Genomic DNA, 27,960 nt, shown 5'->3' on the forward strand with positions numbered 1-27,960 from the left:
GCAATGAAAGCTCAGCTAAGTGACTTGCTTTGTATCTATTTGTATTTATTCACTTTATGTTTGTATGGGTACTTCTTGTTTCCCCCATTAAAATGTCCAGGCTTTGGGAGGAAGGGTTGTTTCTCTATACTTGTATCCCCAGAGCTTAGCACAGTGCCTGATGTGTAGTAGGCACTTAATACTTATTAAACTGACTGCTCAAGATCACACAGCTTCTGGGAATTATCTGCATAGAAATGATCATTAAGCTTGTTAAGGGCTGAGGTCATTCTAATGACTCCAATTCTAGAGAGCCAGAAAGGGACAAATCCCTATCTTGTCACTTTACAGATGAAGAAACTGAGGGCCATATTAATGAGATTCTAGGAAACAAAGGTAAGGCAAAGCACCAGTGACATAGTGTGCCAATCAAAACTTTGGAGTCATTTATTTGGTATTACAATCCCACAGCTACCTAGCACAATGCCTTGCACACTGTAGTTGCTTAACGTTTGTTTAACTGAATTTGACAATACAACCTCGAATCCATCCTTACAGTTTCTATAGGTGGTCCAGTCTCCTAGATTACTTTGGAGCTGAGGGATGCAGCTGTGAATTTGATCTGTATCTGAAGGATTTCTCTTTCCATGGTGTTTCTGACATTCTTCCCAGGTCCCCCCTGTGTCTGCAATTGATTCGCATTGTTTCACTGAATTCTAGAAATTTTTGTCTTGAGGAATTTTCCTCTTTATCCTGCAAACATGAGTCTTATCTTTAGGCATTTTTAGTAATTCCCTATTCAGTCAGGTATATATAGTCATGATTGGTTATACACAAATATTTCTCCATTTTCCTCTAACTTTTCTGGTTGGATAATCAGTTACATATTTATTATAAAGTTTAATTTTTATAGTCTTGACTAGCATCACAATGAACTTTGTTTAGGATTATAATGACCATATTGCTACTGTTCCTAAATTTTAACTGTCATAATCAGACAAGTTGTGATTTGCCTAGGGTCAAACACCTCGATAGTCAGGACCATAACTAATGTCTCTCACCTCCTACCCAGTCTGTTTTCCCCCAATGCAATATGATGCCTTCCCAAAGAAGTGAATAGAGTGGGAGAAGGGGGACTGGGGGAATGGGAAGGATACAATTACCATCATGCCAGCCACTTTTGAATATCTAACTTTTGTATTTTTAAAGTTCTTCTACCTATTTGTTCACAACTTGTGAATACAATGTGTTCTCCACAAGAAGTATGTGGGTAGGAGTACTTGACAGGCTTGTTACTTGACAGACACTGATAAGTTACTAGCTAGGTTGTGACTATGTTGATTTCTAGTCTCATGCTTTCTTCTGTAGCATGGTCATTGAGAAGTGGTGGAAAGGATATAATAAATTGCTTAGCTATGGCTACCCATACTCAAGTTGGGCTTTACAAAGGAGAAAACAGGTTGGACCTACATCCATTGATACTTGCTCAAGTATCAGTGGTAAGAGACTAAAACACAAATTGCTAGACTCTTAAGGCCAATGTTCTTTCCATGATACCACACACATTTCCTATCCCATTTAAGAGCTTTCCTTCAAAGTATCCACTTGAAAATCACCCAAAGAATTGCCTAATGTTCACATTTAGAGTGATCTTTTTTGGAATATTAAGTAGGAAAAAAGCTTCTCCACCAGCCACACTGATTTTAAGGTACATACAAGGATGGCAGATGGGAAAAGTAGAACAAACTTTTAGGAACTGAGTGAAGAGCAAGACTTGTTACCCTTGTTCTTTTCTTATTCCTTCTCTTTGCTCCAACCTCCCTCCACCCTCCAAGTTACCATATGAGAATGAAATCGTAAGAAATGGTTGAAAGTGTCTTCACTTATCTCCAGCCACCTCCACATTTTATGGTCAGAAGGATGAAGACTTATATAGTCTTCATTCACTTCCTTATGTCCCCAATTGAAGGGAGCTTTTTGGGGGATCGACCTATTGAGAAGTGCTCATCTCCCCTTTAACAATGGCAGTCAGGCCAGAAGGAGGCCTCAAGAAACACTTGCCTCCCCTCTGGATGGTCACTTAGGTTAGCAGATCAAGTCAATTAACAAGTGTAAATGTGTCCAGAGGGTTAAGAAAGGCTAGGGATAGGGATTAGACTTTTTGATTTCACTGATACAGGGACTCCCCAACTAATGCCAGTTGGCACCTTGCAACTTCTAGTCTTACTAATAACAATGATAATTATTATCATCTTAGAAGGTTTGCCTAGAACACTGAGAAATTAAGTGACTTGCCCGTGGTCTCACAGCCAGCATGTTTCAGAGGTGGGACTTGAGTTCAAGTCTTCTTGGATTTGAGCCATCTCTATCCACTACTACACACTGTCTCTCGTGTGGTTTAGAACTGTTTTTAATACTTTTCATCCGGGGCAGGTGCAAATCTGCATGGATTCAGATTACCTAACTCAAAATGACAGTTTTGTAAAGCAGATAGCCCAATAGTTAATAAAAGACAGCAATAACTAACAGACCTTACCACCAAACAATGGATTCTTTACATTAAGGGGAAACCAAGTAAGATATTATCTTAATATATATTACCAGAAGTAAAGGAGTTCCAACAAATTCAAATAAATATTTATTGAATGGCTAATTCAAATTAAAATTTTGGGTGCCATAGGAGGTTAAAAGACATGACACTAATTTCAAAGAACCTCTTATCATCCTGTGGTTAGCAAATACTCAAGAATCTTGTTTTAAATAAGGCAATAAATATTTAAATAATGAGTGGTATAGACGTGCCCTAGGACTTCAGAGAAGGGATAAACCAAAAGGGCTGGAGAAATATGGGAAACCTTCAGAATGAGGATTTGGGCATTCCTGCAGGAAATGATTCATCTCTTTCACTGACTCAGTGAAAAAATTTTGGGGGGCTTTTTTGTTTCTTTTTTAGCAGGGAGGTGACAGGTTGATGAAAGCAGTGTTTTGTCAACTGAAAGAGTGCTAAATGGAATGAATATTAGTTAGCAGGAGAGAAGTTATTGCATTACTCTAGGTGTGGATTTTTTTAGGTCTAGACTAGGGTGGTAGTAATGAGAAAAGGAAGGATCAGATACAGTTTTTCTGATATGACATTGATGTAAACGGAGGAATCAAAAGTAACTTTGAGTTTTGATCCTGAATGACAGAAATGATGGTAATACAGAAAAGGCCAAAGAGCTGATTTAAGAGAAAATTAACTCTCTCCATATCTTAAGACATACTGAACTTGAGGTGATAGTGGAACATTCAAGTAGAAATATCTAGGAAACAGGTAGAGATCTAGAATTGTAGCTCACATTAGATCAAGCCTAAAGAGAGAGTGAGGCATTTGAAAAAATGGAAATGATTTGGGTCCCCAAAGGGATAAACAGACCAGAGCAAGGGATCTATTATCAAACTTGGGTTAACATTACAATTAGAAAGCAAAAGCCACAACTGAACACGTTTCAAAAAGTTAGGCCAATATAGTATGACAGAAGTCAAGGAGTGGTCAGTAGTATCAAAGTCTAAAGTTAAAGAAAAAGAAAACTGGGAAAAGACCATTGAATTTAGCAAGGGATCAATAGTAAAACTGCATAGTGTTTTCAGCAATGCTGGAGATCAGAATGAGGCAAGGAGTGAAGTTATGAGGAAATGGAAGCTTGGGTTGGGTGGAATTACAGACTATATTATCCTAGGTGAGGGCATACCATTTGGAACCAACCACTATCACTATAAGGTTTTGCATTGCTGGTAAACCAGAACACTGTATCCTCCCCCAAAGTATCCTTTTCCTGGTCAGTACTGGAAACAAATAATAATTTTCTAAAACTTTTCTTCTAGATTTCACGTTGAGCCATACAACTTTCCATTTCCAGATTGCTAACACTTTTGGTTACATTTTCATTCTCCTTGCTTCCTTCCCGAGTATATCTATTGATCGTTTTCTATGTCTTATTAAGAATCTAAAGCTCTTTCCTTCTGATCTTTTTCAAAAGAATCTTTTGAACTCATTTGCACAGTCCATAATAGTTACTCATAAGAGAGTGAGCCTCTGTAAAACACCTACTCATTCCATAACCAAATGACAACACTTGTTTTTCCAGGTAGGAAGTTTTGTTCCTCTCTAGGAGGTCTGGCCATGTCCTATGTCCTGTCCATATCTACAAGCCTTTTCCCTTTGAGGTCATTTCCTGGATGGTGATGTTATGATGAGAAAAGCTGTCAATTAAAAGGCAGATTGCAGGAGACAAGTGGTAAGAGGAACTATGTAGGTTAAATATTTCTTTATGCCATTTCATCAGGGTTACCCTTTATTTCAGGGGAATAATAGCAGCAACTCACCTTTCCTTAGCTCTCAGGTCCTAATTTTAGCCTATTTTCCCATGGGAAAATCACAAATTGTAGAAGCAAGATCTCATCCCTTCCCTTTACCACAAAGGACAAAGGGATCAAAGACTTTACTCTTTAGGGCTCTTTATCTAGCCCAACAGCAGGACCACAGCCTTATCTTATATCTTGTCTTGTCAAAATCTGAGTTTTCCTTTTTGTACCATGAGAAAGAACATTATATTACATTACCCCAGGATGCTCTGGGGAATAAACAAAATCTTTGGTAGTCTAAAGGCCAAATATCAGGAAATTGTCTGAAAATTCAACTTTCTTGTCCCAAATGTTCCCCTTTCAGTTTGGTCACTCTTCAGCTACAGGGACAATGAATTGACATCCACCATCTTGATGGTACTTATTCCAACAAGAGGAGGCCTTAGAATTGCTTTTAGTTTGCAAAAAAAGGGGAGTCTTTTTTTTCAAATGAAGATTCTTCAAACTCTCCATTAGCTCCCAATGACCCACTCTTATGCACCTTCACTGGCATAGCTGAGACTGACCTTCTAAGTGGAAATAAAGTTAGAGCTGGAGGGCTATAACCATCTCTAGGATTGAATCTTTTATAACAGTTGCTGGCTCTGGAGTCTCTTAACCTCCTGCCTCTGGTCATTGAACTTTTCTGGAGCAGAGGTGAGGGCCTGAAGAAGGCTGAGAAGCCAAGGGAGAACCCTTCTCAAGTTCTGCTGACTTGCTCTGAAGCCCACCACCAGGATGAAGATTTTCAGCTTCAGCAGCAAGAGAGAGCTGTCCCTGTCTCTGGCCTCCTTCCCCCCACAGAGGGACAGTGGGGTGAGACCAAGTGAATCTGTCTAAGAAAGATTAGCCCATATCCAGAGTGAAAATATGTTGCTTCGACAACAGCTTGAAGATGCCCAAAACAAAGGCACCAATAAACAAAAGGAACTGAGTGATGCCCAGCTTAAAACTGAAAGAGAAAAATTAAAGAAACTCATTGAGTTAAAGCAATCTCTGGAAAATTGTCTAGAACAAGAAATGAAGAGAAATGATGAATTACAGAAAGACCTCAGTGGACTGAAGACCTTACACAACAATTGGAAGCAGCATCTTCAAAATATAAACAGTTGGAATCAGTTAATCAAAGTCTTTGAGAAGAGTTATTTTCTGTGAAAATTTTGCAAAAGAAATGTGACAAACTGGAAGGGAATACAAGACAATTGGAAGAAGTAGTTAGTCTTAGGCATCATTTGGAAATCACTAAGGTAGAACACAGTCAAATAGAATAATATAAATGTGAGACTGATAAATGAGCAAGGCAAGAGATTGTTGAAAAACTAAAAGAAGTTCACCTATTATTACAGATACAAGCAGTAGCCTGAGATATCTTAGAACAATTAAGAGGAAATCGAAATGCTTCAATAAGAAACCAAATGGAGCAACGAATTAGACATCTTGAATCCAAACTCTCCAAAATGAAAAAGTCACATCAAGACTCTACGGAGGTAGAGCTAGAGAGAGAATCATGATTATCTTCAACAGATGCAGAAAAAGCTTTTGACAAAACACATCACCCATTCCTATTAAAAACACTAGAGAGCATAGGAATAAATGGAGTTTTCTTTAAAAAATATAAAGTTAGGGCTGAAAGAAAATTTTTCTGCATCCATTTCAGTCATAGTATATATTTTTTTTTCTGCAGAGTCTTTGAACCTTTGTCAAAAAGACAACTTCCTAAATGAAAATACTGCTTTTGCTATCTGGAATCATCAGGCAAGGAGTCATTCAATAGCTTGAGTTTCTATCCTGTGGAGCACCAAAACTTTAAAATACTTTTAATGGAAATTTAAGAGATTATATACTTCTAATAAAACAGTACATAGTGCATAATTTAGCCTCTTCTGAGTGACTCAATGAATGACACAAACATTACTGTACCATGCTGTGCTAGAATGAAGTCTACACCCTACTGAGGTGTGTAAGCCTGAGGATTATTTGTCCCTAGGCTCAATGACCTGGGACTATCTTGTTTGAATTCATGTCTATTTCTTAGTTTTGCTCCACCCTGTGATCAGATGTCACACGTAGCTACTGCTTGATGCATTCCTTCTCTCCCTTCTAACTTCCCTTTCCAATCTGCTGTTTCAAATCTGACATAGGCTTGGAAGCCAGACAACCAAGCTTCTTGGAAGTGTGTGTAAAATAAGAGTTCAGAGATTCCAAGTGAATCCCCCCATGAGTAAAGCTCCATGAACTTTTTAACAGCTGTTATGGTTGTTTAGGAGTTTAGCTAGTTCCTTAGCTGTGTTCCAAACTATTAAAAGATGCTGAATAGGTGAGTTCCATTACATGAGGTATTTTTATATGAACAGGTTCCCATATGGGAAGAACTCCAGCTTGATATTAACTCTAGTTGCGTATCTTATCAAGCTTTCTTTGTAGTCACTGTATTCAAAGACTCATTTGCAATATGTATTCTTTGATGCCGAATAAGGTTTGAGTTCTGACCGAACCCTCTCCCACATTCACTGCATTCATAAGGTTTCTCTCCAGTGTGAATCCTCTGATGTCGGATGAAATGTGAGCTCTGACTAAATGCCTTGCCACAATCTTTACATTTATAGGGTTTTTCTCCACTGTGGATTTTCGAATGCTGAATAAAGCCCGAGTTTCGACTAAAGGCTTTCCCACATTCTTTACACTCATAAGGTTTCTCTCCAGTGTGAATTCTCTGGTGTTGAATGAAGTCTGAACTATTGCTAAAGCCCCTCCCACACTCCTTACATTCATAGGGCTTCTCCCCAGTGTGAATTCTTTGATGATGAATAAGGTTTGAATTACAACTGAAGGCTTTCCCACAGTCACTGCATTCGTATGGTTTCTCTCTGGTATGAATTCTCTGATGAATAGTATAACCTGTACTTTCACTAAAGGCTTTCCCACACTCATGACATTCATAGGGTTTTTCACCTGTGTGGATCCTCCGATGCCGAATAAAAGCTGAATTTTTTCTGAAGACAATTTCACACTCCTGGCATTTATACTGTTTTTCTCTGACATGAAATCGTTGATGTCGGATAAGGCTTGTGCTCCACCTGAAGGCTTTCTCACACTCATTACATTTGTAGGGTTTTTCCCCTGTGTGGATTCTCTGATGTCGAAAAAAGTCTGAACTTCGATTAAAGATTTTATCACATTCTTTACATATGTAGGATCTACGTCTTCCAGCAACCCTCTGGTGTATGTCAGGGAATGTGCTGACACCGACATCTTTCTCCAGTTTCTCATTCTTCTTACTTCTCTCCCTCGTGAGGGCGCTCTCATCCTTTACTGCCCTTGGTAGAAACTCCTGCCTCATCCTCTCCCCTGCGGCGTCCTCTTGTTGGCTCTCTAATCTAACCTCTAATCCATAGCCATCTTGAAAGGTAGAACCCAGGAAAATGTCCCTCTGAAGTCTGTCTGATAGCACTGTGCGAGCGTTGGTTTCTTTGAGAATTTCTTGTGTTGGACTTGGCTCTTCACACTCTGCCCTGGTCTCCCCACCTGACATAAGAAACAGAAAACAAGAGCTTGTTGAACTGAATTTACAATATGAATGCCACCTGTTACCAGTGTTGACATGTGGTGGGTTTGTGGAATAGGATCAAGTAACACTAAGAGGTCCAGAAAGATGGATAGCACTTGTGTCAACAAAAATGGCTTAAGGAACATAAGAGAATGAGAAGACGAGGAAAAGGTTTCAATATTCAGTAAAGGATTTGAGGCTAGAAGAAAGTGAAAATAGTAGAGAATCACAGAACCAAAGTACGAAGTTATAGATCAGTCTCTGTCAAAGGGTGGTTATAAAATTCAAGTGTGAAGTTATGGATTTAAGCATCTACTGCAGCACAGAAATTCCAGGAGAATTTGGTGAATAAATAAAGCCGGTATAAACTCTATCCCAATGCAATAGAGAATCTACTGCTCCTCAAAGCAGCACATTCTACTTGTGGCTAGTGCTAATGTGAGGACTTTTCCCCTCTTGGTGGGAAAAAGGAACATGCATTTATTAAGTGCCAGCTATGTGCCAGGCATTGTGCTAAGTGCTTTCCAAATATTATCTCATTTGATTATCACAACTATGAGAACTACCTATGAGGGAGGTGCGATTATTATGCCCATTTTGTGGTTGAGGAAATGGGGGCAGACAGAGGTTAAGTGACTTGCCCAAGGTCACCAGAAATGAATTCAGGTCTTTTTGACTCCAGACCCAGTGCTTTATCACCTGAGCCACTGAGATGCCCTTCTACCTGCTGCACCCTGACATGGTAGATGACAGGATCTTGACAAGTGAGAGGATGGGGCTGAATCTATTAAGATGAAATTCAGCAGGGATAAATATAAAATCTTATACTTGGGAACAAAAAAATCAACTCCATTAGTATAAGACAGGAGAGGCATGGATGTAGCAGTTCTTACATCTGAAAGTTAGATTTTCTGTTCAGCTCTGATCTGGTCCTCTATCTCAATGAATGTCCATTTCTGAAGGATTATACTCAGTTTTGCTGGGCAGGTGATTCTTGGTTGTAATTCTAGCTCCTTTGCTCTCCAAAATATCAATCCTTTAATGTAGAAGCTGCTAAATCTTGTGTTATCCTGACTGTGGCTCCATCATAACTGAATTGTTTCTTTCTGGATGCTTGCGTATTTTCTCCTTGACATAGGAACTCTGGAATTTGGCTATAATATTCCTGGCATTTTAGATCAGTGGATTTTTTCAATTCCTATTTTGCCCCCTGGTTCTAGAATATTGGGGCAGTTTTCCTAGGATGTAGCAGTTCTAAAAAAGATCTGGGCGTTTTAGTAGACAAGCTCAATATAAGTCTTAGAGTAATGTGGCAACCCAAGAGTCAAAGCAATCTAGGGTGATATTAAGAGGGGCAGAATTTCCAGGAATAGGGAGGTGATAGGTCCATTATATTTTACCTTCTTGGGACTTTAACCTAGAGTATTGTAATCAGTTCTGGTTATCATAGTTTAATGGCACAGATAAGCTACTAATCCAGCCCTAACATCTCTGCTGGCCTCCAGATTTGCATCTATAACTGCTGTATGTCCCATAGACATTTTTTTAATTTAATTTATTTATTTAACATATTTAGTTTTCAGCATTGGTTTTCAAAAGAGTTTGAATTACAAATTTTCTCCCCATTTCTACCCTCCCCCCCCACTCCAAGATGGCGTACATTCTGGTTGCCCTGTTCCCCAGTCGGCCCTCCCTTCTGTCACCCCACTCCCCTCCCATCCCCTTTTCCCTTCCTTTTTTGTAGGGCAAGATAAATTTCTACTCCCCATTGCCTGTGTATCTTATTTTCTAGTTGCATGCAAAAACTTTTTTTTTTGTTTTTGAACATCTGTTTTTAAAAACTTTGAGTTCCAAATTCTTCCCCCTCCTCCCTTCCCACCCACCCTCCCCAAGAAGTCAAGCAATTCAACATAGGCCACATGTGTATCATTATGTATAACCCTAACACAATACTCACGTTGTGAAAGACTAACTATATTTTGCTCCTTCCTAACCCATCCCCCTTTATTGAATTTTCTCCCTTGACCCTGTCCCCTTTTGAAAGTGTTTGTTTTTGATTACCTCCACCCCCATCTGCCCTCCTCCTCCATCATCCCCCCCCTTTTTTATCTTCTTCCCTCTTCTTTCCTGTGGGGTAAGATACCCAATTGGGTATGTATGGTATTCCCTCCTCAGGCCAAATCTGATGAGAGCAAGATTCACTCATTCTCCCCTCACCTGCCCTCTCCCCTACTCTCACAGAACTGCTTCCTCTTGCCACCTTTTTGCGAGATAATCCACTCCATTCTATCTCTCCCTATCTACCTCTCTCAATATGTTCCTCTCTCATCCCTTAATTTTATTTCTTTTAGATATCTTCCCTTCATCTTCAACTCACCCTGTGTCCTCTCTCTCTCTCTCTCTCTCTCTCTTTCTCTCTCTCTCTCTCTATATATATATATCTATATATCTATATATACCTATATACACACACACATAGATATATACATACATACACATTCACTTTTATATATATATATATATATACACACACACACACACACACACACATATATACATATATGCATATTCCCTTCACCTACCCTAATACTGAGGTCTCATGAATCATACATGTCATCTTTCCTTGTAGAAATGTAAACAAAACAGTTCAACTTTAGTAAGTCCCTTGCAATTTCTTTTTCTTGTTCTTTTTCTTGATTACCTTTTCATGCTTCTCTTGATTCTTGTGTTTGAAAGTCAAATTTTCTATTCAGTTCTGGTCTTTTCACTGAGAAAGCCTGAAAGTCCTCTATTTTATTGAAAGTCCATATTTTGCCTTGGAGCATGATACTCAGTTTTGCTGGGTAGGTGAGTCTTAGTTTTAATCCTAGCTCCACTGACCTCTGGAATATCGTATTCCAAGCCCTTCAATCTCTTAATATAGAAGCTGCCAGATCTGGAGTTATTCTGATTATGTTTCCACAATACTCAAATTGTTTTTTTCTGGCTGCTTGCAGTATTTTCTCCTTGATCTGGGAGCTCTGGAATTTGGTGACAATATTCCTAGGAGATTTCTTTTTGGGATCTATTTGAGGAGGCGATTGGTGGATTCTTTCAATTTCTATTTTACCCTCTGGCTCTAGAATATCAGGGCAGTTCTCCTTGATAATTTCTTGAAAGATGATATCTAGGCTCTTTTTTCGATCATGGCTTTCAGGTAGTCCAATAATTTTTAAATTATCTCTCCTGGATCTATTTTCCAGGTCAGTGGTTTTTCCAATGAGATATTTCACACTGTCTTCCATTTTTTCATTCCTTTGGTTCTATTTTATAATATCTTGATTTCTCATAAAGTCACTAGCTTCCACTTGCTCCAGTCTAATTTTTAAAGTAGTGTTTTCTTCAGTGGTCTTTTGGACCTCCTTTTCCATTTGGCTAATTCTGCCTTTCAAGGCATTCTTCTCCTCATTGGCTTTTTGGAGCTCTTTTGCCATTTGAGTTAGTCTAATTTTTAAGGTGTTGTTTTCTTCAGTATATTTTTCAGTATTTTTTTTGGGTCTCCTTTAGCAAGTCATTGACTTGTTTTTCATAGTTTTCTCGCATCCTTCTCATTTCTCTTCCCAATTTTTCCTCCACTTCTCTAACTTGCTTTTCCAAATCCTTTTTGAGCTCTTCCATGGCCTGGGACCAGTTCATGTTTTTCTTGGAGGCTTTTGTTGTAGGCTCTTTGACTTTGTTGACTTCTTCTGGCTGCATGTTTTGGTCTTCTTTGTCACCAAAGAAAGAATCCAAAGTCTGAGACTGAATCTGGGTGTGTTTTCGCTGCCTGGCCATATTCCCAACCAACTAACTTGACCCTTGAGTTTTTCAGCAGGGTATGACTGCTTGTAGATTACAGAGTTCTATGTTCCACGTTTGGGGGGGAGGTGCCGGCTCTGCCACACCAGCACTGCTCCTTCCCCAAGAACCCCCAACCCGGACTGGGCTTAGATCTTCGGCAGGTTGTGCACCCCTGCTCTGATCCGCCACTTAATTCCTCCCACCAGGTGGGCTGGGGGCGGAAGCAACAACAGCTGTAGCTGCCCCACCTCCGCTGCCCCAGGGGCTGGAAGCCGAACCTCGAACTCCTTCCACTCTCGCAGCTTTTCCCACTAACCTTCTCCGCAGTCTTTGGTGTTTGTGGGTTGAGAAGTCTGGTAACTGCCACAGCTCACTGATTCAGGGTGGTAGGGCACATTCCGCCCAGCTCCTGGTCTGGTTGGTCTGCACCGCTCACTGGGCTCTGCTCAGCTCCGCTCCCAACCCGCAGCTCCCAGCTCCCATCTCTCAGCTCCGTGTGGGATAGACCTCACCCAGAGACCATCCAGGCTGTCCTGGGCTGGAGCCCTGCTTCCCTCTGCTGTTTTGTGGGTTCTGCCGTTCTAAATTGGTTCAGAGCCATTTTTTATAGGTTTTTGGAGGGACTCGGTAGGGAGGTCACGCTAGTCCCTGCTTTCCAGCCACCATCTTCCCATAGACATTTTAAATCCAACATGTTCAAAGCTGAACTCATTATGTCCCATCCCCCGTCCCCCCATTCTCCTGCTCTTCCTAATTTCCCTGTTATTGTTAAGGAGAACCATCTTCCTCCCAGTCACCTCTACTCACATCCTAAGTGTCACCCCTGACTCCTCATTCTCACCCCATAGTTCCAGTTCTCCTCTCCTCTGACATTGCCACAGCCATGGTACAGGCCCTCACCATCTCACATCTGGACTAGCCTTCTGGGCAATCCCCCTGCCACAACTCTCTTCTCACGCCAATCCCTCCTCCACTCAGCTGTCAGCATGATCTGATCTCATCATACCCCTACTCAATCAACTTCAATAGCTCCCTATCTCCTCCAGAGATCTGAAAATGTAAAACCCTCCATTTGGTGTTAAAAGTCCTCCACAACCTGGCCCCTTCCTACCTTTCTTACACCTTACAGCCCATCACTGGATTCTGCAATCCAGTGGCACTTGCCTCCCTGTTACTCCTCAAATAAAACATTCCATCTCTCAACACTGGGTATTTCTACTCATGCCTAGAATGTCGTCTCTTCTCATTTCTGCACACTGGCTTCCCTAGCTTTCTTCAAGCCCCAGATAAAATCATATTTTCTACAGGAAGCTTTTCCTGATCCTTAATGTTCTCTGAAACTTATGCTGTCAGGAAATGTCAGGAAAAACTTTCTAACAATTAAAGCTGTTCTGAAATGGAATGAGGGCAGTGAGGTGGCTCAGTGGATAGAGGTAGGCCTGTGTCAGGAAGACAAATCTGGTCTCAGACACTTACTAACTGTGTGACCCTGGGCAAGTTGCTGTTTATCTCAGTTCCTCATCAGTAAAATGAGCTGGGGAGGTGGGATGGGAGGGAGAAAAATTTGGAACTCAAAATCTTATAAAAACATGAATGGACACTGAAAACTATTTTTACACATAATTAAAAAAATAAAATATTATTTACAAAAAAGTGTTCTTCATGACATTATGATATTAATAAGTTTTCATTTTCATAATTCCCAGTTTTAGCTGGTATCCAATATCCCATGATGAAAACAAATGCCTGATTTCAAGGCTTGCGTGTTATAGCTCTGTCACATATGTAAAACACTTTACACACTTTCAAGTGCTATTTCAATACTAGCTAGTAGTAGTAGTAGTAGTAGTAGTAGTAGTAGTAGGAGTAGTAGTAGTAGTAGTAGTAGTAGTAGTAGTAGTAGTAGTAGTAAACCCCCATCTAAAAGTACTTCCTCTTGCAGATGTCCTGCCATTTGATCTGGGCACCAAGTGCTGGTTGGGTTCTGAGAAACCCTGTCCAAAGTCACTCAAGTGCTGTCAGTAACATACACACTAACTATAAGGGAAATTGGGTTGGGCCACTGGGGTCTGCTCATATCCTGAATGGCCAGAGATGGCAGTAGTGGGAAAGCTAGCATTGATGCCCGAAGAGTAGCACGTGGAAGAGAAACTCTGAGAAGCAAAGTGATGCGGCAATAAGTCTACAACCTGGCGGCCTCTGCTCTTCTGTATTGTACATCATGACTGCTTTGTGGACCACTTCTTTAAGTATTCCCTCAGGTCTGTCTCATAGAAATTGTAAGATATTCCACCAACAAAAACTTGATTTATCTCTACTAGGGCCTTTCCATCCTTCCTTTGGCTATGTTTCTTCTGGCTGCATTTTCCAAGGTGTTTGCTTGGTGTCAGTCTTCTGGGCATCTAATTTATATGGTCAGCTAATTAGCACCGTTCCCCACAGTTAGGATAATATAGGTGACAAATTCTCCATACTGGGAAATACAGCAGCACAGTATCTCTTGTGTTGTGTTCCAATTAAAGTCATCCATGAAAAGCTTTTTGATCTCACTGTTCTTATGACAACAACTACATGTCAGCCCTTCTCTGGAAGGTCACTGCAAAACTCTATATACTTGCTCAAAGTGAGATCCTCACCCAATCTTGGTATTCTTGCTAGTAGTAATTGTGGTTAATTTCCATGACAAACTGCCTTAGGACATAGCTACTTATCTTGCTCATCCTCCAGTCTTGTGCCTGTGGGTCACTAAAACCCCTAGTTTGTTGTTTTTTTTTTTAATTACACAAACTACTTTTTATCTTTTCTCTCAACTTGGGCTTTAAATCTCTAACAATTTTTATTTAAGTTCTTCCAGTTTGTACATTGTTCTTCTAGGTGATGAAAGGAGAAGCAAAACAGAAGTTGAAGAGTTTTGTCTTTTCTCTTTCATTTGTTTGTTCCAAGCAGACTGGTCTGCCTTTTTCCTTGTTCATCTTGTTCTAAACTTACCTCTACATGCCACTTTTGAATAGCCCTGGCTACCTATCAAACATATGGAAAAAACTTCCAAATAATTAAAAGAAGGTAAAATAAAACAAGCCTCAGATTAGCAAAGATGACAAGAAAGGATAATCACTGGAAGGGACACGGAGGGATAGGCACACTGACGTGTTTCATGAATTCTTCCCTTACTATCTTATGCTAACCATTCCCATTTCTGAGTTCCATTACACTTGTAGTCAATAAACCATAATTTGGCACTTAATTAGTTTCAAGTCTGTTTCAGTTTTTCTCTGAAGTTGCAGAAAAAAAATCACTCCTTTGTAACAACTTAGCACAACTTAGCAAAATAGATCAACATAGCAAAACTGTATTTAACAGTCACACTTCTAGTCCATCATCCCTCTGTCTTGAGGTGCGTTAACTCCTGGAGAAGTTAGAGCAGGTCTAATACTTCTCTTGTATTCACAGGGCTATAGAAAGAAATTGTCTGGTCATGCTGCCACTCCGCTAAAAATAAATCTTCAGTACTCCTTGATACTTCCTAAGTAATGATCAGACCCTTAGCCTGCAAATTCAAAGTCCTGTAAAAGCTGGCACCACCTTATCCCATGTTACTGCCTTCCAGGAAAAATGAATTATATGCAACCAGCAGACTCAAACCTCTGCTACTTTCTTTGTTCCTGCTGTTCTGTCTGTACTCTTCCCTTTGCCTGTTGAATCACAATCTGTCCTTTAAAGGCCTACTCAAATGCCACCTATACTTCTCTAATACACTTATCATGTTAATGTTTTGATAATTCCATTTCAACATAACTAACTTCCTTTGTAATCTTGTGTATTTTATCTGAGGCATTTAAGAACATTCTTCTATGAAAGGATCTGTGGCTTTGCCAGACTGCCAAAAGGGTCTAGGACACTCAAAAAAGTTAAGAATCCCTGCTGTATACTATTATCTATGTTTGTGTCTTACCCTCCTAATAGAATGTCAACTCAAGTGAGGTAAGGGACATGTTTTATCTAAACTTATAATCTCCCTGTTCCTTCACAGTAATCTGCATGCAGTGGGCAATTAATTAATGTTTGATGAGTGAATTAAAATGTTAATTAATTATTTAGAAGGGACTCAGTAATTACAAGTTGACTTAGTGATTAATGGACAAAGAATGGAGACATGATGATAAACCAGATGAAAGGTCTAAGGGTGGAAGAAAATGAAATACAAAAAGTAGTGGAGTAATGAGAAGAATTGGGCATACCGAGTTATGAGGACTAAGTTCTGTACCGAGTAACCATACACAAGTAACCAATTGGGGAGCAGGGAAAAGGATGGGTAGGAAGCTGAATTTATTGCTTTCACTTTTACAGGGGTAATCTGCTCACTTAAATAACAATGCTTAACTCTGACAAGGATAGAAATTTAATGTCATAAGTGGACTTCTTTCAACTGAGTAACTGATTGAGTTTGGGGAATTTCTAGAGGTCCATTCTACCTAGAAACCCACAAAAATACCTGTGAAATGTTTCTATTAAGCGTGAATTTTTCAGCATTTTATAAATAATATGGACTGTGTTATAAAAGGGGGAAACTGACAAGTCCCCTCCTTACTTACCAGAGCATATCTCTCTTAGGTCCTCTTCATCCAGACTGCTCTGCAGATCCAGAACCCATAGCTCTTCCCTTTGGTCCAGATGGGAGATCATGGCAGCTTTTGAAAATGGAAATCCTGTTTGAGGCGAAGAGAAATACAGTTAAGTTAAAAGGGATGTAAGAAGTGGGCCCATTAGAAAAAGGGTGAAGATGGGAGCAGAAGCTAACACACAGATAAGTGGGGAAATGAGTAGGAGAGACAGACAGATGCTAAAGGCATCCTGTATAAGCTAGGAATATTGGGACAGAAAACGTTTACTCAGGATTTTAAAAAATTAAGAAAGGTCTAATGATGATACGCAAACTCAGTTTATTTATAAAATCTAGAAGGAAGTAATTTTCACAAGGTTATCTATCCTAGTGTCCTTTTCCATAGAAGATTTAGTTCTTGAATGACTTCTAATATTTGTACAAAAAGCTAAATGTAGAAAAGTAACAAATCAAAGGACCTGGAATATGATGGTAAGTGAATAGTCAAAAAAAACCTGTGACTAAAGGGCTTCATACAAGTATGAGCAAAAACAAAAAAATACTCCCTCGTCTTTGCCACAGGAAAGCAGGATGACCAGATTGTGTTGTAAGAGCTATGTGTTTTATGATTTTAAAAAGGGTACTAACAGTGTTGTTAGTTTTTGATTTTTGGTCACATGGGTAGGTAAGCCTGAGCTAGTAAGTGGAGACATAACTAATGAAGAGTCCTGCTACCTGTTGCCTCTGCTTGTGTCCTAGGAACAAAGAGGTATTCACATACTGGGGACAGAGGCACTGTAGGGCGTGATGCCGGGATCCCCTCAGTACCTCCATCCTCACCGGCTCAATGTAATGAAAGAAATTTGGGGAAGTAATGAAAATGAATTAGATCAAGGGTCTCTGACCTTTTCTGTGTCACGGATCCCTTTGGCAAAGACCAAAGACCCCTTCTCAGAATAATGTTTTAAATGCGTAAAATATATAGAATTACAAAGGAAACCAATTACGTTGAAATATAGCTATCAAAAATATTTTATAAAAAAAGTTCACGGATCCCAGATTTCAAGAACTTCTGAACTAGATACATGGAACATGGACTGAAGGAGATGGGGAACAGTGACTGCTGAAACAATAAGGAACAGGGAGACTGGAATCTGTCAGCGACAGGATAAGACAATAGATATTTTTTACATTTCAAAAAAGGTAAGAGGAGGAAAATAAACGGATGTTTTTATTTACTGAGCTGTGTGTATGTCACACACCCACACACAAACACGCATTCATACACACCTTTTAGACCCTCTCCATCTGGTACAATCTGTGGATCCAGGCCCCATGGTTCTTCCCCTCGCTCCAGCTTAGAAATCACCGCAGGTTTGGGAAATGGAAAGGCTGCTCAATGGAACAGAATGGGTCACAATGTGAATAGAGTTATGCAGAGCCGTCCCTGAATTCTATCTCATTCTGTGCATACAGGAAAGAGAAGGGAATGGCCCTCGAAAATTGTAAAGAAAGCACAGAGGCAAGAAAGGCAACCCTAGGGAACTAAGTCAGGCTCATAGGAAGACTAAGCAGGGTCAGGGAGTTCTAGGTTTCAATCAAGAGGAAAAACAACTCTGTGCCTTCTCAGAAAAAGATGGGAAAATCCAATAGGAAGAACATGTACAAGATCTTCAGAGAGGGGCTGGGGTCTTCTTTAGAGAACTAGGACAGTGCAGTGGAAGATTCAGCATGGAGTGTCATCTAAGTCCCACTGCAAGCAGAACAAAGCCCCCCAAGAAACAGGAAACAAAGTCTTGCATTAGGGACAAAGGAATCCCAGGGCTCTCTCCAATTGGAAATCCCTGAGAAGGGGGCATGGTAATCTCAAGGCCTTAAGTCATCACCATGTTATTAAAGACCCTACAGCATCTAACTAAGAAGGATATCAGAAAACTACAAAAGGAGGATTCTAGGTCAAAATAAGTCAGAAGCCTTACCCAAGGAGACTATGTTTCCATAATTCTCCAGCATCACATCCTTGTACAGGGTCCTCTGAGCAGGGGCCAGATCTGCCCATTCCTTCTGGGTAAAGTACACTGCCACATCTTCAAACATCACCGACTCCTGAAACAACAGATTCCTGCTGCCCCAGGGACAATCCCAGTTTCTGTGAGGTGCAAAATTTGTAGCATAAAGGACCAGAAAATGGGACCTGTTGGTATATACCACTCTAACCAGTTGTGCGAGGTGAGTATCACATAGGGAAGGAATATAAAGTATAATCACTGAAATAGGAGAATGATTTGGTAAGCACTCTAGTCCCCTGTTTGGACTTTTGTTCTTTTTTAAAAAATAAGTTTTTATTATTCTCTTTTGTTTTTATATCACCTATATTTCTTAATGTATCCCTTCCAGAGAAACATCCCTTATAACAAAGGGTAAAAAAAAAGAGGGGGAAGGGGCAACTGGGTGGCAAAGTGAATAGAGCACTGGCTCTGGAGTTAGGAGGACCTGAGTTCAAATCTGACCTCACTTGATATTTACTAGCTCTGTGACCTTGGGCAAGTCACTTAACCCCAATTGCCCTGCCTTCCTCCCTCAAAAAAGAAAATAAAATTTTAAGAAGAGGGGGAAAATGTTTAAAAAATTAACCAAATAAATCAAAAAGTATGAAATTATATGCAATGTTCCATATTCAAAGTCTCCCACCTCTGCAAAAGAGCAAGGGGCAGAGCCTTCTCATATATATTCTTTAGGCCCAGGTTTACTCATTATATTTTTATTGCATTCAGTTTTGAGTATTTTGTGGCTGTTCTGTCCATTTCCATTTACAGTAGTCATTGTATATACTGGTTCACAGTTGTACAGTGCTTAAAGGTAAACAAACCATTTTGTTTTCCTGAGTCCAATTACTTCATTTTACATCAGTTCATTTATATCTTCTCATGCTGCTCAGTAGTCATTACATCCATTCCATGTGTATAGCAAAGCAATATTCCATTATATTCATTTACTACAACTTGTTTAGCCATTCTCCAATTGATGGACATGTACTTTGTTCCTAGCTCTTTGCTACTACAGAAAGTGCTGCTATCAATATTTTGGCGCATTTGGGACCTCTATTTTTGTCCTGATTTCCTCAGGTTATACGGCTAGTAGTGGAATCTCTAGAAGGTTTAGACATTTTAGTCACTTTCTTAGTTTAATTCCAAATTCCTTTCTATAATGGGTATAATTGTTTAATTCAATATTTTTTGCTCAGAATACTAATTTCATTGAATTTATATAACCAGGCCTCCATGGTTAGATATTTCAGGGTTGTCTCACTATAAGCCAGAAACTCCCAGCCTTTAGAACAAAAACAAAGCAAGTTCAACCATCCAACGCAGGATCATTCTACTCTTCTTTCTCCATCCGGGTTCCTGGAAGGCTGAACTCCTAGAAGAATGCCTGTAGCTATCTGATACAAATTCAAGCATTTCAATTTCAAAGGAGTTCTCCTAACCAAGAATCCATTTCCCCCTCTCATCTCCCACTATCTATCTTGTATAATCCCTACCTTAAAGTCCTAGCTAAATCTAAGCCCTCCATTCTGCAAGGGTCACTAACCCTCCAAAGGCAAGCTCGGTTTACTCTAGCGCCTAGGTAGCAGAAGAATCCATGATTCAGCAGGTTGCCATGGTGATGAATATTTAAATTTCTGTCTAATAAATGTCCCTATCTTTTTCATAGGAACTGTTTAGTCACGCCTCTCCCATTCTATACTTGTAAAGGTGATTTTTTTTAACCCAAGCATAGATCTTTGTTATAATCAGCCAAGATACTTTTGAATACTGTTATTTAGGTGAGCTATCCCTCCCATTTTCATTTGCAAATCTGAGCCTCTATATGCTTTTTTGGTAGGCGGTATATCTGCTAGAATCACCCATATGGGCTAGGCCAAGGAACTGAAACCATCCTCAAGACTTAGCTGACTCAGAAGACTAAAGGCTGAACTTACTGATATCACTTCTTGGTTGCCTGAATACAAAGAGCCCCATGCTCCAACTTCTCTAAGATATTTGGCTGGTAGACTACCAAGGGCAACTTAAGAGCCAGGATAATGACCTCAGTTTGGCCAATTCTTAATATCTTTGCTTTATGTCCTTGTTAAATAGCCTTCCCTTGCTATGGCTAAGTAAATCTCCTTTTTTAAACTACTGATTGACCTACAAGTGTCTAATTTCATTCCAACATAAACTACCAGGAGACTAGCCTAAGTGAGATCCAGGGAACAGCAACTTTCATAAGTCATCAATAATAAAAGCATCTTTGTATTGGTTGCTATCGAGAAATACTCTTAATTATTAGCTCAGTGGATTGTGTTAGCTTCAACATCTTGGTCATATCTAGTTGGGCCTTTCTTCCTATCAACTGAACCCTAGTTCTGACACAATATGAGAAAAAAAAATGGTTTCATTGAAAGAGCTGTGGACTTGTAGTTGAGAGACCTAATTTTGAATTCTGGCTCTAACGCTTGTCACATGGGCAAGTCTCAACCTTCACTTACCTAAAGGAAACAAGGTAACTTTTTCTTTCCTAGGTTTTTTTCCCCCCAGTCTCCCTAGGGGTAAAACTGGGAAGTGATTTACACACTACTTACTTCAATGGGTCATTGTAAGGAAAACACTTGTAAGCCTTAAAGCAGAAAAAATTTGTCTTCTCTTCCCTCAAGCAACTAGCTCTCAAAAACTTTTTTTTTTTTTGCACCAAGCACAGTGCTTAATAAAAGCATCCTTTGTGTTAATATCAATAAAGCCTTAGTTGAATGAGTGATTGAAAGCAGCTTTCTCTTCCTTTCACCTTTAGCAGATGATCTGTCCTTACTTTGTAAGGGAAAAATTGAAGCCACCTGGTAAGAGTTCCTTCAGAAACACTAACATTCACCATAATGGAGCATTTCATTACATCTCTATTCATAGCCTCCCAGCGGGTACGGAGAGAAGAAACAGGTTCCGTTTTTCTCTTCTCCTGGATCTTGTTTCCCACAACTATGAACGACCTGCCCTGGCGGTCTGTAGTGCACATAACACCTCTACCCAAACAAGTTCACACGCCCATGTAAGCTACCGCTCTAATTCAACCAAAGGTTCAGAGAGGCTGGGACCTCTTCAGTGTCTCACAGGTAGTTAAGGGGCAGAGCAGGGATTTAAACCCACATCCTCTAACTCCAAATCCATTACTCTTTCCTTTGTACCACATTGCTGTGTGAACTGTAAACCTGACACAGAATTAATCTCTGTCAGAGGAAGGTTTCCATTTATCCCTCATATCTATTTGGATTTCCTTATACCCAGTTCATTCATATATTCATTTGACAAGAATTTCTTCAATTCGTATTAGAACGATGAGGTTGAAACCAAGTAATAGTAGTAACAGCCATAATTCACATTTGTCTAGCACTTGGCAGTTTAGGAAGAACTTCCCCAAGAACCCTGTAGGGTTGGACATAAAAGTTTTATTATCCTTATTTTATAGATAAGGAAACTGAGAGGTTAAGGGATTTATTCAAAGTCACCCCTAGGAAATGGCAGAGTTGGGAATCAAACCTAGGCCTCGGGGCTCCAGGTGATCTATTACAACTTATTAGCATGACCAGTAAATAAGACACATAGGTGGGAATAAATTTAAAAGTACCAAGGCTCAATCTCTTAAAAGATATATCAACATTTACATATCCAAATGAAAACCATACTCTTCAGGACAGCTGTCTGGGAAGCTCTATAGTTATCCTAAAGATACCACCACTGATCAAACCCCTTATGATACTATTTTGGAACTATCTTTACAGCCAATTAGGAAACCATTTAAGAAAACCAGTCTCATGACTTTATAGACACATTTTATTTATTTATTTAAGTATACACATACACACAAAACCAACCCAAACAAAAACTGAATCATGCGGCTTGATCACCCATCTTATCAACCAGGCTTTGCTCTAAGAAAGCAGCAGTCTGATGTAGGGGCAAGTATGCTGGTCTGGCAGTCATGTGACCTGGTTCTGCTATTAACTAGCTGGGTGACCTTGGGCAAATCTTCCCTTTTCTGGGCCTCTTTCACCATTACTATTAAATAACTGGGTTGGATTAAATAGTCCCTATAGGCTCTCTAGGTTTAACACCCTCAGTTTCAAAAAAAAAAAACCGAAAAGAGAACGTGCTTCGGCTCTTTGTAAAAGTCAAATCAACCTTCAAAAGTCAACAATTTGCTAGTTTTTAACCTTTCTCAGGGCTAACCATTATCTCTAGCTTAGAATGATGGCAAACAAATAAATATTCAAGATACAGTCTGTCCAAGACAGAGTATAGAAAAACTACTACCCTACGTGTTATAATTCTATTAATGAGGTCTTAAGTTGCATTAGATTGGGGGAGCACAGAGAATACATAGGGAAAGTGTTGCAACACACCATTGACTTAGAATTAGCTTTTGCTTCTTCCATATACAGCTGCCCATTATGTCTCCTATCTTATATTTATACAATTGGAAAAAACTGAAATGCATAATGTGACATTTGTCCCTTTTATATTTCAGTTTGTTGCTTCTGGCCCATTGTTCATAAGATTTATAACTAGAAGAGACATTTGATATCATCATATCCTCTCCCCATCATATAAAGAGTGTAAGAAATGGGGGGAGTCGTTTTGTTTCCACAGAGTTCAAAGTATCTCTCTCCCCCTCCACCACCCAGCTTTAGGAGAATTTAAGTCAGGTGGCTGATAACTAGTTCTAATCAGAGCTCTGATCTAGCAGAGACTAGGCCTCTGGTCAGGTGAAAGGCTAAAAGGCTTGTACACATGCTTAAAGGAGTCATTTGAGGAGGGCATGATGTAGGCAGTCAGGGGGTTGCATCTGGCCAATGAAGAACCTGGCAGAAGATTCGAAGTGGGGGGTCAATAAAAGTAATGGTGTCCATCTGAGTCCTTGTACTCTCCTGTACTCTGTTCAGGGGACATACCCATTTACTCAGACCGAATAAATGTAAAATATAATTAAAATATTCCTAGCTTCCCAATGAGTGTTGTTTATTCCTAGACATTGTAAGTATGTTTCTAACAAAGAGGAAACTTAGGCCCAGAGAGGGGAAGAAACTGGACCCCTGACAAAATTAGTAAATAGAAGAGCCAGCATTTGAAAACAGATCTTCTGACTCTAAAACCAATACTCTTTCTCGCTTATCAGGATTTTGTAAATCTTAACCCACCATGTGAGCTATGCCTCTCAGGTTTGGATCAACTACAAATTTAGTTAACTGTGCCATCTAAGTCACTGATTAGATAGAGGGGGCTTTGCCTTTATTTCTGCTTTCTGAGGGGAACAAAGCAGTGGTACCATTCACCTCTCTAACTGGTTCTATACTTCAGTAACATACCCACCTCTTCTTTGGATTCAATTCTACTTTAAGCTAGAATCCCTAACATTGCTGGTAGATGCATGCGTGGTCACTGGGCACTTCCGGTTTCAGGCACAGGATTCAACAGATTTGTCCCCTGGCTTCTGCATTAGCTCATCTCCATCTTGGTTGGCTAGGAAAGGGCAGAATGAATCACAGCTCACCTGGGGCCTGGTTGTCAGGAGCACAGATGCCATGACTCCTGTGCTCCCCTATTTTGTAGGGGCAAGAATCTCAGAAGCTAAAAAAGGAAAGAGAGCAAGAGATGATTTACGTTACATCCATGAGCCCATCTGTACTCCCCACCCAAATTACACACACACACACACACACACACACACACACACAGTGGATTCAAAATATTGTTATTTGTCCTTCCTTCTTGAAGAGGACCAATGACATCAGGAGGGTGACATCTTGACTGGCAAGTGAATTTGATCTGAATGAAGCAGGGCTGTGCAAAGTGATCACTGTACTCACTGCACCTGACTCATCAGAGTCCAGTGGCTAGACACAGGTCAGGACAAGTGGCTATGGACCCGATGCAGTAGGACACCTAGGCTTTTTAAAGTGAGGTCTTTCCCAGGTCTCAGTTTATCTGAGACGATATCTGTTCAGTTAAAGGCTAAGTAAGAATGGAGGCAAAAGATGGCCTAGTTTGCCTTCACAAAAGAATCAATTTTCCAGGGGAGGACCTTCAGGATTTCTGGCCAAAACAGGACAATTGCTATTTACGCTAACTTTAAGCCATCAAACCCTGCCACCCCCCACCCACCAAAAAAAAAAAGCTCCGAGCAAGTGAGGCTGGAGCTGGGACCTATTATTGGCCAAACAGAGAGAACCAAAGTGATTTGGATTTAAAGTCAAGGTCAAGTAGCTCCCAATGAGCCTGAACTCAGGATAACTCATTCACAGACAGCAATTAAGCAGAAGTGAAACAATTAATGCCTCCAAGCCAATAGCTTTGCCGGAGGGACCAGAGAATTGAGTTAAAAAGTAAGACACAAATCTACAAGATTACCCACAAAAGAACCAAGAAAGAGTAGTAAAAACAGCCACCAGTTCATAAAAAGCAAAGAATTCCAATGATCAAAAGGAAGAGATTCTATAGAAGACAGAGGGATAAGAGTATCCAGTGGACAGAGGATGTGGAAGAGAACAAAAGTTGATTGATAAAAATCAATTGCTATTAACACTGTAAAATTAGAGCAAATGAAGAAAAATAATTACATGCAAAATCTTTTTTAATGGGCCTGTAATTCCACTGGTTTAGAGAACTCCTTTTGAGCAAAGTCCAATTAATATAGATCAGCACCTACTCAAAAACTCCTTCCTCAAAGCCTTCCAGACTCAGACACTGGTTCTATATTGACTGTGCCAAGCTAATTACACAAAATTACCACATAAAAATACCAACCTATTTGCAAGAAATTTGTTTTTCTTCCCATTTTTCTAAATGGGAAATATGTTCAGTCACGAAAAAATTTGATCACTAAAACAAATCCTGGAAAGGAAATTTAAAATGGCAAAGAAACACAGTAAGGTGAGATAGTTAGCTGCATAAAACTGGAGTCGGAAAGACCCAAGTTCATATCTAACTTCAGATACTTAGGGGTTATGTGACTCTGACCAAGTCATGGAGATCATAATGGCACCTACCTCAAAAGGGTGTTCTGATCATCAAATGAGATAATATTCGTAAAGTGCCTAGTACACAGTAGGCTCTTGATAAATGTTTGTTTCCCTACTGAACAGAAGACATGACAGTCATCCTGATCTGTCTTGCCACTGGACACCAAATGACTCTGGAGGAGAGTGAGTCTGATAACTTTGCACAGCCCTGCCTCACTTAGATGCAAACCACTTGCAAGTCAAGACATCACCCTTCTGATGTCATTGGTCCTCTTCGAGAACATCAAGGACGAACAACGATAATTCCCAACAGATGGAGATTAACAAGCGATGGCCCTATGCCCTCCCCCACCCTCCTGAGGCAAACCCTCACTCAGTTAGTGGCACATGCTGAACACCCTACACTCCGTGGGATCTCCTGCTCCTGCCTACTTTTCTACCTAAGCAGCATATGCTGCCAGAACTATCAACAAATGCCAAGTTCCCATCTTTGTGGATAGGGAATCCCAGAAATCCCTTCCTGAACGAATACTGTACCGCCAGCATTCTCCAGCCTTGGAAACGTGGGGCAGAGGCTACGGCCTTCACGGTAAAACTCTCTAAAGCTTTTAGAACTCTAAGGTTCAGGGAGCCTCTGTGTCCTCAACTGCAGAATGCACCCAGTAGGGCCGCGGCCTACATGTTCCCCCTTGGGGGGATACCTAGGCGGTGCGAAAGCTCTCCTGCTTTAACGTGCAGGACCAAGGGCAGGACGCCCACTCCCCGCGGGCTCGTGGGAAAACAGCGGCCACCGTTTCTGGGGCCGAAGGAGAGAGAAGTCAAGCATCCCGCCCTGGAATTGCTGTTGGGTGAAGCTGGGCGGCGCTGGGAAGGGGGGGGGGGCGTCACACCTATCTAAGCGTCTGTCCCCCCAATCCCCAATCTTATTCATCCCGAACTTCCACCGGCCAAGGCGTCTGCCGCGTGCGGCCTAGGGAGACCGACAGCGGTGGGCGAGGAGGGGCTGGAGCGTCTCTCCGGGAGCTGGGGGCCCGACTACACCTGACCCGAGGGATGGGGGGGCGGGGCTTCTCACGGCCTGGTGGCCGGGGCCGGGGGACCCCTCGAAGCCTCAGCCGAAGGCCGACCCCACCCCCCTGTCCCCGCCCCATGACTGGCCCCCTCAACTTCCCCGCCACTTACCGAGACAGTCCGGGAGGGTGCCCCGGAGAGGCCGCTGCCGGAAACGCCCGGCGCCCCCTCCGAAGGACACAATTCGGACGGTTAGGAGAACAATGGCGGATCTGGAAGTAAGGACGTCATCCGGCGCCTTCCGTTGCTTGGCACGAGCCCCCATCTCTAGGACGCAAGGAGGTCACCCCATCTCGGTGGTTTCTTTGTTCCGATTCTCCACCCCTTCTCCCAGAACTTCAGGGACGGGGGCGGGGAAATGGAAGCGGGAGGCGGGGTCAATCGCCCCATTGGGTGTGGACGCGGAGGCTCACCCAATGAGCAGGAGAACCTGGCGGGAGGGCGGGCCTGTTTTTCCTCAACCACAGGTGCACACCCACGGGAATTTGTGACAATTCCGTTATTCGTTTTTGCTTACACAGCCACGCCACAACGATAATAAAAAATGTGACCCAAAAGAGACAAAAACAAAAAGAAAAAGGACCCATATGTACAAAATATTTATAGCAGCTCTTTTCTTGGGGTAAAGAATTCGAAGCTGAGGGGATGCCCATCGATTGGGGAATGGCTGAACAAGTTGTGGTACGTGATTACGATGGAATACTATTGTGCTAGAAGAAATGATGAGCAGGATGCTCTCAGAAAAACCTGGAAAGATTTGCACGAGCTGTTGCAAAGTGAAATATATTGTGTACAAAATAACAGTGAAATTGTAAGATGATCAGCCAGGAATGACTTAGCTGTTCTCAGCAATACAAGGATCCCTGACAACTCTGAAGGACTTAGGATGAAACATGCTATCCATCTCCAGAGAAAGAATTGTTGCTGTCTCAATACAGGTTGAAATATACTTTTTTTACTTTATTTTTCTTGAGTTTTTTCTTGTGTATGTTTTCTTTCACAACATGACTATTATGAATATGTTTTGCATGACTACACACGGATAACCTATATAGGATTGCTTGCCTTCTCAAGGTGGAGGGGGGGGGAGGGATGAAGGGAGAGAATTTGGAACTCAAACTTTTAAAAAGCAACGTCAAAAATTGTTTTTACATGTAACTGGAGAAAAATAAAATATTAAACGAAAGCTTAAAAAAAAGAATGTGAGTCCTAGTGAGTCCCTAAGTTCTGAAAATCCCTCTGCCCACATTATTTCACAGGATGGCTACAGCAACCCAGGGAGGGAGGTAGCCAAATCTCATCACCAATATTAATCTGAGGGCCTCACTTGTAGTGGTAGGTAGCAGAGTAAAGACGCAGACTTTCTGAGTCTGAGTCCGGTGTTGTTCTGACCGTATCAAACCACCACTATTTAACAAGCAAAACAGCATTTTGAGGGACTGAGTGTCCTGGTGAGTGAATGGTTCTGCATCCCAGTACAAGGTGTTCACTGCAGGGAGGGAGCTAAATGTA

At 40.9% G+C, this 27,960-nt stretch overlaps 1 protein-coding gene across 3 annotated transcripts; it reads right to left on the reverse strand.

The window, feature by feature from the left end:
• Positions 1 to 402: 402 nt before the first annotated feature.
• LOC118831356 (zinc finger protein 501-like) lies at positions 403 to 26,780 on the reverse strand. 3 transcript variants are annotated; one of them, XM_036738671.1, is made up of 6 exons: positions 26,560 to 26,780; positions 23,910 to 23,986; positions 18,308 to 18,434; positions 17,619 to 17,720; positions 16,321 to 16,434; positions 403 to 7,887 (listed from the first exon to the last, which is right to left on the reverse strand). In XM_036738671.1, the coding sequence occupies exons 2-6, from the start codon at positions 23,940 to 23,942 to the stop codon at positions 6,770 to 6,772; spliced, it is 1,494 nt and encodes a 497-aa protein (XP_036594566.1). In that variant the 5' UTR covers positions 23,943 to 23,986; positions 26,560 to 26,780; the 3' UTR covers positions 403 to 6,769. The 3 variants fall into 3 exon arrangements, with proteins under 3 accessions (XP_036594566.1, XP_036594568.1, XP_036594567.1); XM_036738673.1 differs by having other exon boundaries at positions 5,994 to 7,887; positions 23,729 to 23,986; positions 26,560 to 26,754; XM_036738672.1 differs by lacking the exon at positions 26,560 to 26,780 and having other exon boundaries at positions 5,994 to 7,887; positions 18,308 to 18,477; positions 23,910 to 23,981.
• Between the last annotated feature and the right edge of the window lie 1,180 nt (positions 26,781 to 27,960).

This window comes from Trichosurus vulpecula, chromosome 9, assembly GCF_011100635.1.
Source record: "Trichosurus vulpecula isolate mTriVul1 chromosome 9, mTriVul1.pri, whole genome shotgun sequence".
NCBI lineage: Eukaryota > Metazoa > Chordata > Mammalia > Diprotodontia > Phalangeridae > Trichosurus > Trichosurus vulpecula.

What these genes read in the sequence shown, in the direction of transcription:
- LOC118831356 (XM_036738671.1), bottom strand. Translation starts at nt 23,942, where the DNA reads ATGGCATCTGTGCTCCTGACAACCAGGCCCCAG. An exon ending in TGGAAACATAGTCTCCTTGG is followed by an intron (nt 17,721 to 18,307) that starts GTAAGGCTTCTG and finishes TCCATTGAGCAG; the next exon opens with CCTTTCCATTTCCCAAACCT. An exon ending in CCTAAGAGAGATATGCTCTG is followed by an intron (nt 7,888 to 16,320) that starts GTAAGTAAGGAG and finishes TTCTTATGTCAG; the next exon opens with GTGGGGAGACCAGGGCAGAG.